The sequence below is a fragment of the Epinephelus fuscoguttatus genome, linkage group LG10 (assembly GCF_011397635.1).
Source record: "Epinephelus fuscoguttatus linkage group LG10, E.fuscoguttatus.final_Chr_v1".
Lineage (NCBI taxonomy): Eukaryota > Metazoa > Chordata > Actinopteri > Perciformes > Serranidae > Epinephelus > Epinephelus fuscoguttatus.
In genome coordinates this window covers 32,917,950-32,928,560 of record NC_064761.1, presented here as the reverse complement: position 1 = coordinate 32,928,560, position 10,611 = coordinate 32,917,950, and the positions used below count along the sequence as shown (strand labels likewise).

At 42.1% G+C, this 10,611-nt stretch overlaps 1 protein-coding gene across 1 annotated transcript in view; it reads left to right on the top strand.

Annotated features, from left to right (window-relative positions):
- The first annotated feature begins 3,324 nt into the window (after nt 1-3,324).
- The window catches only part of hcn2b (hyperpolarization activated cyclic nucleotide-gated potassium channel 2b), a 74,422-nt gene continuing 67,135 nt past the window's right edge, over nt 3,325-10,611 (top strand). Inside the window, exons 1-2 of the mRNA XM_049588951.1 lie at nt 3,325-4,267; nt 5,888-6,311. Coding sequence (XP_049444908.1) covers nt 3,432-4,267; nt 5,888-6,311 — 1,260 coding nt within the window. The 5' untranslated portion in view covers nt 3,325-3,431. The remainder of the gene's footprint in view (nt 4,268-5,887; nt 6,312-10,611) is intronic.

The window sequence follows — 10,611 nt, the reverse complement described above, 5'->3', positions numbered from 1 at the left end:
TCATTCTCACGGATGCAATATCAAGAACGTCTTAAAGTAAAGGAATATCCTCAAATTTGGCACAAACATTCCCTTGGACTCAACTGATCAGATTTTGTGATCAGTGTGATCAGAGGCCACTATGACCTTGCATCTGTCTTATTCTCATGGACGTGATGTCTCAAGAACGCCTTGAAAGAATATCCTCCAAATTCGGCACAAACGTTCCCTTGGACTTGATGAACTGATGAGACTTTGGCGATCAAAGGTCACTATGACTTTGCTTCTGTCTCATTGTTGTGAACGCAGTCTCTCAAGAAGGCCCTCAGGGAATCTTCTCAAATTTTGCACAAACATCCACTTGAATGCACAGATGAACTGGTAAGAATTTGGTGATCAAAAGGCAAGGTCACTGTGAACCCACAAAACATGTTTCTAGCCACAACTTAAGAATTCATCCACTAATTATGACAAAAATTCACACAATTGTCAAACAGAAAAAGATAATGAAGTGATGACATTTTTATATCCAAAAGGTCAAAGGTCAACTTCACTGTGACACCATAATGTTTCTCAAAAACACTTCTCTTAACTCAGGAAGAGACTTGAGATATTTGGTCAGATACTGACGTGGGGACACTAAGCTTGAGTTTCCACCTTGAAACTGTAGTCATTGTGGTGACGTCCTGTGCTGCCAGGTTGAAGATGTGTGTGAAGCATCCACGTTTCAGAATATGCATCATCTTTGTAGCAACATCTGAAGCATTGTCAACTTTGATGGCTACGTATGAGTCTGGACAGGAATGGATGTAAACTGTGACTGGTTCACAGAGACATACAACTGCAAGGCGGTAATTTTAAATCAAATCAAGTTTATTTATATAGCACATTTAAAAACAACCACAGTTGACCACAGTGCTGTACAAAATAAAAGAATGACACACAAATATATATACTATACAAACAAATATAAAACAGAATCAATGAAATCTCCTTGCACAGCCACAGATCGTCAGGTGCTGGTAGGCAGCAGGAACGTAAATCATAAGATATGCAAAAAAATCCTCCGCACACTGACATAGACTTTACTATCAAAATTTAATGAAGGGAACAACGCCTGACCTGATGAGGTGAACCTGATGACGCTAAACGCGAAACACATTGTTCCCTTCATAAAATTTCGATAGTAAAGTCTATGTCAGTGTGCGGAGGATTTTTTTTGCATATCTTATGAAATATAAAACAGAATAACACCGGTAAGAACAATTACATAGGTAAAATGATGAAAATACTAAAATATTAAAACCACTACAAACAACCAAAGGCCATTGAAAACATGTATATTTTAACATTTGTCTTAAAAGTGTCAGTGAAAGGGGAGCATTTGTTTGAGACTAGAAGGCTATTCCAGAGCTTTGGAGCAGCTACGGCAAAGGCAAGATCTCCCTTACCCACCAGCTTCCATAGTGGGACAGTTAAAAGACATTGTGCATAGGATCTAAGAGATCGGAGTTTGAGTAGGGCAGAGAGGTTCAGCAATGTATGGGCATGAAAATAAATGAAAACCTTAAAATCAATCCTCCTTTTTGACAGCAGCAGCAGTTTTAATAAGTCATGGTTTAATTTAACAAACACGATGCAACATAATGGAGTCCATCTGAAATTCATAGTAAAGTACAGATGTCTTTAATCTTTATACAGTGGTTCACAAGGGTTGCGCTGCGCCCTAAAAACTGTCCTTTGTTGGTCTTTTCCTCTGGTGTGGTAGTTCGGGGAGGTGGGGGGGGGACGGACTCGCACACAGAGAACAGAAGAGATAGGTGATGTTTATATTGCAAAGGCAGCAATCTGTATCCAACACAGAGGCAAGTTTTGATTTATTTATTTCAAACATTTAGATAGTACTAATACTAATAATAATAATAATAATAGAATATATTGTAGGAAAAAAACTACAAAACAGAGACAAATGAGAAATATAAATTCAAGTTTCATGTCCAAAAAGGAGTAGGAAGAAGCAACATGCTTGTCTAGACAACTAGACAAGCATGAACACCCTAAGGACAAAACACCCAGGCATAAGCAGAGTAATGTAGTGTATACAGTTCAGTGCAGCCAGGAATGCACAGATTTATACATAGGTCAAACAAAACAACCACTCCACAAGTGCATGGCACAGCACAGGAGAGCCAGCTCCTCGGGTCAAGACTCACCTGTCCATTTACATCTAAGAAGAAGGGACACTCCTTTGAGGACAGCAATGTTCACATCTTGGCCAGAGAATAAAGATGCCTTGAAAGCGCTGTGAAAGAAGCCATCTACGTCAAACTAGAGTGACCCTTGTTAAACAGAGGAGGTGACCTACAACACCACTTATCACCCACCTAAATTGCGGTCGTGGGATCCCTCCCCAGACGACTTCACACCCAGTCATACCTGGTGCCATCTGACCCTAACGACACACATGATGGCCAGGTGGGTCAGCGTCTCACATGTGATCTTAACCACTCTGTAGGGTTCACACCCACACAGAGTTTAAAGCCTGCCACTCCACCCCAGTCACTTGGACCTGAAGAAGCTTCTTGGATGAGAGGCGAAACGCCTTCAAGAAACACAAGTGAGTCCAGTTGCCTACAATACAGCGCTTATGCCTCACTGTTTAACTTCCTGAAATCTGACACCTCTTAGCCTTCACAAGTGCATCACTATTAGTTGGCAAACTCCTCCAGGGGGCCTGATTGGGACCTTTAGAGGGTCATGTTTGACACCCCTGGTCTAATGGGTGCTCAGGAAACTTGGGTACAATGCGTGTATTTGTCCACAAGGTGGAGCCATTTAACCAAGAATGGTGGGTCGCTAACCATATTGGCAGACTGTCAACCTAAAGCAACAGGCAGACGCTGTTGAAACAGTCTCTCAGTGAAGAAAGACTAGATCAAGTATTAGAATCACTATGGGTCACCTGATCATGACAGAGTGGGTTATCTGCTTATAGTGTATTTCAGAAAAGCTGTGGATGACAAAGGAGAAGTTGGTTGTTTCTTGTGACCTTCATCTGTCACCTTTGTCCTGCTGTTCCTCGCTCCCATCAGGTGATTTTATTTGTGTTTAATAATAAATTTGATGTGGTTATTTATTAGCAAAATAGAGTTTTCACTGTTATTGTTTTGATCGTATCTTCAATATAATCTAACTGTAGTGGTTGCAGCCCAAAGGTAATGCTGTCATCTCTCTCTTACACACACACACACACACACACATGCACACACACAACTACAGTAGCCAGGTTGCAGCCATAGCAACGCCACCGGTGCGCTGTTATCCTAAAGTGGTGGAGTGGAAAGCAGGAGGGCTGTTGCTGCTCTGAACTCCTCACTCCTTCCCCCGCCGCCGCCCAGTGTCGCCAGGTTCAAGGTACTGGGAGCATCCCTCTTGTCTTTGTTCTGCCCGTGATGGACGTCGAGGCGGAGGACGGCGAGGAGGAGCCCAAATTCCAGCAGCCTCCACCACCTCAAGTCCTCAGCTCGGCCGGACGCGAGGACCATGGGAGCAGCGGAGGAACCAAGATGAAGAAATTGACGCCAGGAGGCGGGGCCGCGTCCATTGCGCGCAAAAACTCCAACAACAATGAGCTGTGGCTCCTGCGAGACGAGGAGGACTCCGCACCTGTCAGTGCCAGTGGCAGCAGCGCAGCCTCTGCTCAGTTGTGCCGGAGGGATGCTGCTGGAGGGGACACAGTCTCAGAGACAGGCGTGATAGGAGAGGGAGCCATCGGTATGATATGCAACAAAAACGGAGATTGTAGAAGGGACCCTACCAGTTCAGGGAGCCTCTCCTCTCTCATCTCAAGGCAGGAGAAGCAGGCAGATGGAGTAGTGGCTGCTGAAGACTGCAAGGGGCAGGCTGCAGGCATGGACGGCTCTGTCACTTCACCGGGGCCCCTGACACAGGGGCCGGGCAGTGCCGAGGTCAGGACCGCGGCAGTGATGGAGAAAAAGGACTCCAGAGTTTCCTTCTCCAACGCCCCAACTAGTAAAGGACACACTCCGACTCAGTCGAGAAATTCTGTCACTTTTACCAAAGCTGAGGACGGCTCTCAGATAGTGCCGGATGATGGAGACACCAGGGAGAACCGGACGTACATGCAGCGGCAGTTTAGTTCAATGCTTCAGCCCGGAGTTAACAAATTCTCCCTGCGCATGTTTGGCAGCCAGAAGGCGGTGGAGAAAGAGCAGGAGCGCGTAAAGTCAGCGGGTAATTGGATTATCCACCCATACAGCGACTTCAGGTATGGGTCAAATTGAGTTAGGTCCATAAACACTTCACACTCTTACACTGAGCTGGTTTACATGGAAGATAGAGTTTGATTCTGTCGAGCTGTGTGTGAGCAAAGACAAAACATATAATAAAAATTCAGGCATTTATGCGTAAAGGTCCTTTGGGAATAGAATTTCATCTTTAAAAAACTCCTTCAGTTGGAGACAAGATTAAAATAAATCAAAAATACCTACACAAAATGATCCAAATATCCAAATATAGACATTTTAACCTTAGACAGTTGTTCTTAAAATTCTCAGGAGCAAAAAATGAAACTTAAGAGGAGAACTTGGTCAATTATAAAGAATTATTATTTTTATTTTTTGACTGTTTTGATCTCCCCAGTTCAAGGCACAGATGAAGACATGTTTTGTTTTGGGAAGAAAAAAGGAACTTCAGATGCATTTGAATAAAGTTAAAAAGCCTTTATTTCCAAACATGGCTGCTTACATTAAAACACCAACCGGTTTCAACCCTAAGGTCTTCGTCAGGGTGCCAAAGGGTTGTGTTTCCTTAGAGAGATAGTGATTCCCACATTGAGTTGGTTTTGCTAAATGCATCGGCTCTGGGCAACTCTTGCTCACTTTGGCAAAATGTTAAGGTATCTGCAATATGATATATATATTTATAACAAGCAAGTGTCCTCAAAAAGTCTTTGTTGAACTTGATGTCAAGTTGAAAAACTTACGTCTTTACTTGGAATGTGTCTGAACATCTGTTTCAGCACTGAGGACAGCTCCTCCAAGTATCCCAAGTGTACATCAACAGCATTCTGAAGAGAGAGCCAACTTTCTGAGCTCTTAACTGGCTGTGACTCAGATTTTGCCGTTAAATTATAATTTAATAAGCATACTGATTAGTGGTTTTGTGGGGAATTATGTCAGGGAACAATCATGACTCAGCAACGCTCTTCAATCAGTTCCTCCCTTTGCTTTGCAGGCTCCCACGTACTTTCAGCCAGACAGCAGTGTGACTTTGTGAACAACCATGGCAAGAACACATAGAGAGCTGCAACTAAGGGTTGTTTTATTATTATAGATTTAGTATTTGGTCCATAAAATGTTAGAAAATAGTGGGAAAAATCAGCAGTTTCCTGAAGTCTTTAAATGTGGTGCAGCTCAAAGATTTTCAGATTAACATCACATAAAGACAAGCAGGAAATTCTCACACTGAAGTCAGAGTATATTTGGCATGTTTGCCTAAAAAGTTGCGATTGTTTAATTATCAAAAATGTTTCTTTATCAACTAATCATCTCATCTCTACAATGCAGTGCTTTAAATTCTAAACTACAGTTTGATTTTGTGGTGATGATTAAGCATTGCAGAGCGTTTTGCTGACGCATCCTCCATCAGTAGCGTTACTGTATGGGTGCCTGTGTCTGTTCTTTGATTTAGACTGAACTGCACCCAGCTCATCTTTCTGATTATCCACCTGTCTGTCTGCTCGTCCTTAGTTTGACCTTGTCTTGAGTCAGATGGTATAGGTTACCTCCCCAGAACAAGATACAGTGCACTTTAAACCATTTGTCACGGTGTTTAGGGTGGCAGTGTCTCTGTCTCTAATCGTCTTCTCCCTCTGCTTCGCCATCAGGTTCTACTGGGACTTCACCATGCTGATGTTCATGGTGGGCAACCTGATCATCATCCCCGTGGGCATCACCTTCTTCAAGGACGAGACCACCACGCCCTGGATCATCTTCAACGTGGTGTCTGACACCTTCTTCCTCGTGGACCTGGTGTTGAACTTCCGGACCGGCATCGTGTTCGAGGACAACACCGAGATCATCCTCGACCCCAAGAAGATCAAGAAGAAGTACCTGAAGAGCTGGTTCGTGGTGGACTTTGTCTCTTCCATACCTGTGGATTATATCTTCCTCATCGTGGAGAAAGGGATGGACTCGGAGGTGTACAAGACGGCCCGGGCGCTCCGCATTGTCCGCTTCACTAAGATCCTCAGTCTGCTGCGGCTGCTGAGGCTGTCCAGACTCATCCGTTACATCCACCAGTGGGAGGAGGTAGGCTGATTCAACATTTATGATCTTCACTGAAAGGGTTTGGGGTTTACTCTGACCACTCAAGGACGAGAGACTTAGGGTGGAGAATTCATCTTTATCATCCCTTTGACAGTATATGAAGAATACAGTGAGCATACTGCTGATAACACATGCTTATAACACACTCATGTAGTAGTGAGACATTTAAAGAAACAACAAGGGAGGAACGCAGCAGGAGCACCACTGTTTTAGGTAGTGTGCAATATTTAGGCAGTGAATCTGAACCATCTGTGCAGCTGTGCCTGTCTATAACCTGACTGATATGGGATGTGATATATGGGAAGATATTTCAGAAACAGACATTTTAGGAGTTGATGTATCAAATTATATTAATCAAGATTTTTTTTTAAGTATTTAATGATTGAACAATACAGTGAAGAAAGAAGAATAACAGCAAAATGTGTCAGGGTAAAAAACAATAAAAAAAAATTGGATTATGTATAATAATCATCAATAGAAACAGAAATATATAGAAACAATTTTATTTTGAAAAATGAGGGTCATTTATATAGGAAAAATCACTGTTTTAAACATTTACATAAGTCTATTTGTATTTTTGTCGTTGCATATCTACTATATCTGATAAACCAGTAATAGCCAATAATATTGTCTTTCTCTACTCATCAATTAATTCATGTTTAACCCAAAAAATAACAACTTTTATTATGTAAAACTATGAAAAATAGTAAAACAGAAATTGAAACTAACACTTGTTTGTTTTTGGTTAAAGGATTCCAGGTCTAAACTATTAAATTGGCCATGTAATATGTCGGCTGATTAGAGTTGCAATGATTAGTGGATCAATCGATTAGTTGTCAGCTATTAAATTAATTACTAACTATTTTGATAATCAGTTAATCGGTTTGAGTAGTTTATTAAGGTGGTGTTTTTACTCCTCTATGACTTTAATTCATTCAAATAAACACAAGAAGTTTGTGCTCTAGAGAAAGAAACCTCCTTTGTTTCGTGTAGTTGGTCCCACGACACCTCCAGGAGGCTAGACAGTGATCTCTGGCATCCCAGAGACGCTCCCCTAATGCCAGCTCTCACTGCTCCCCGCACCGACCCAACAACCTCCTTTACCTTACATTACACATGGCCTTCTCAGCCCAAACAACACTGCCACCTTCAACAAACCCAGGCTCCGTTTATGCGAGCTCCAGGTAGCGACCGTGCCGATACTACCTTTCCTAGCGCATTCACCATTTAAACAGATTCTCCTTCAGTTGTGATTGACATTTATCACCATTTTCGAATGTTTTATAGAACTGATCAAATAAGTAATCGACAGATTAATCAACAATGAAAATGATAGTTTATCACAGATATATTGGTGTCAGTGTTTATGCTGGTTGATGACTAACAAAGGAATTGCTGTACAGAAATGCCAAATTAGGTTTGTGGTCATTTATGACATAGTTTTTCCACCAGAGGGCACTTATGAGTTGATTTTTTTCAACTGCGAAATGTCTCGTTTTGTTAAAAACCAAATTCAAGGGATCCATAACACGATAATTATTTGACGTATTAAAAAAATTAAATAAAAACTATTGCCGATATATCTTTATCAGATTTTTTAAAACTGTATATCGAAACCAACCAGGCCATATAAGACGACTGTTAGCCTTTGCAGACAACATTCCTAATAGTTCCTCAGTGTAAGTCATCCTGAGTTACCTGTCAGTTCTTTTGAGTTCCTTGCTGTGAAGCAGGCTCACCATCATCTGTGAAGGAATGTGCAGATTATAATATAGCCTTCACATTAGAGTACAGTTATTATGAATCCTGCCGATGAATTTTAGAGTCTAACAGAAAAGACCCATCAGCTTCCTGCGACACATCAAAGCATCAGAGCTGTATTAATCATCACCAATTTTCCAGCTGCAGTGTGGATATCACGACAAAGTATTTCCCTGCCTCATAAAAAAGCTACTCTGACTGTGCTCTAATTAATAATACAATATTGGATTCCAGTGCAGTGGTTTATGTCAGTATACAAGTAATTCTGTTTGTTCATCAACAAAACAATCCTCTGTATAATTACTCCCTGACACACAAAAACTGAGGTTTTACAGTGTTGTGTAGCAATAAGCCTGATAGCTGGATAATGGCTCATTATAACTGAGTGTACTGATGTAGTTAAGGATTCATGAAAAATTAATTTGTGCTTATCAGTGGGAAAGTGAAGAGGGATTTTCCGAGGAATGAACTCAACCACGGGAGACACTAATTGCCTTTTTTTTTGCTCTCGTAACAAAGCTACCTTTTTTGCCTCCATTTCTATAATTATTTTAATGTGGCATCGCAGCTACACACACATTCTGAACACATACACACCAGTTTGTCAATAGATAGATGCATTATCATCCATCATATACGCCACAGAATCACGATTAAGCCTGGCCTGTGATGTGCTTGCGTATGCAAACTGAAGACCCCTGACGAGCATCCATGAATCAAAAGTGTGTGTTCCCTCACTCTGAAAATAACCACTGCTCTTCTGATTACCGAGTGGTAATTTGAGCTCCATGAGAACCCTAATTACTGATTCAAACACTCACAACTGAATGCTCCTTTGCTTTCGGCTCAGCCCTGCCCCCTGATCAGCTTAGTTCATCCTGAGCTCTGCTCCGCTCAGCTTGATCCAAACGTGGCTGGCTGCGTCTCTGTCCAGCTCAGCTCGGCTCAGCTTAGCTCAGCTTGCTGCGGCGGGGTTTCCTAGAAGATGATTTCCCCCGTTCAGCTCAGCTGCAGGCCAACCGAGTCAACAGCCGTTCTCATAATTAATAAAAGGAAAGAACAAGTTGTGTGTTTTCTACATGAGCTTTGAATAGACTGCTGCGTGTGTTTGTGTGCGGCCAACACAAAGGTAGAGATAAGGGTTGTCGGGAATAACCAGAGCAATTTCCTGCAGCAGGAAGTTCGTATCAAGGCTCTCCACTTGCTGGCATGCCCCAGAGGATGCCTTTTTCATAAGCTAGACAATGACGGTGAACGGGTTGGATCGTCCGTGTGTGCGTGAGAGTGGAGATTGGTCGTGGGAGTAATATTCATCAGCTTCAATAGTTTTCTCTGAAAGTTGTCATCGGAACCGACTGGATCATCCTGTGTGTTTGACAATGTGCAGCAGACGGGAGCAGGAAAGCACTTTATCTGTGTTTTTCAGGCTGTGAGTTGTGGTCACAGTAATGTGCTTTGACCCAGATTGTGGTCTGACAGTGACACATGGCCAGGTGCTGTTCGGGTGTCGGGGGGGAACATTAGTCCTGGAGCCTCATTAATCATGATGGGAATGCTTCCTAATCACAGGGCAGGGCCTCACAGTGTGTTTCCCTTTCTCCTTCTCCACATTAGCGAAGGCCATTAGCTGCTATAAGAGAGAAAGTAGTGTCTTTGGCATTTTGTCTGGAGCTAATTTACAAGGGGAAAGGGGAACTTAAAATATGCTGAAAAGTGGAGAACAAAGAAGAAACTCAACATATATTTGATAGATAGTCAAATAGCATGTAATCCACCAAGCAGAGACACCTTGATGCTGAATGTATGAAGCTAAAGATATGTTTAGACAGCTAGGAAAAGGGTTATGAGCATTTAAGAGGCGGGTCCATCTGTGTTCTTTTCTGTGTTTTTCAAATTGAAATCCCACACAACCATTACCACAAAGTGGTTACGCTGGTTACAGCGCTGATACCCCATATTACCCCCACCCCCATCACGCCACATGCTGTTCGCTGACAGTGAGAACCAAGAGTGACAGAAGTGTTAGCTTTGAAGATTTGAGCTTGGAGGTGGAACATGGTGTTATTACGTCTTTATTTAACCAGATGAAGATGCATTGATATTCAGTATAATACTGCAATCTGTACTGTATAAACACATTAATAGATCCATAGTCAGCTTCCAGTGCGAAGAAGCAGGCAGGAGTATTGGTACACAAAAGCTAAGCAATGCACAAGGGCTGCCCCCGACTAACAATTTTACTAGTCGACCAATAGTCTTCATTTATGGCCATTAGTCGACTAGTCACCTGCATGTTTATGATATTAATCTAATTACTAAATGATGTATTTTAGGCAGGGCAACACAATGGTTTGAGTTGAAGGTGTGAAAAAGAATAGTATCAGTAACATTGTTAACACTGTGCTACATTACAGAGAAATACAAAACCGTACTAATGAACCTTCATTAATATAGGCCTATATTTTATCTACAAGTGCACGTCACACACTGAGCGAGCCGCCTGTTAATGACGCTGTGGGCT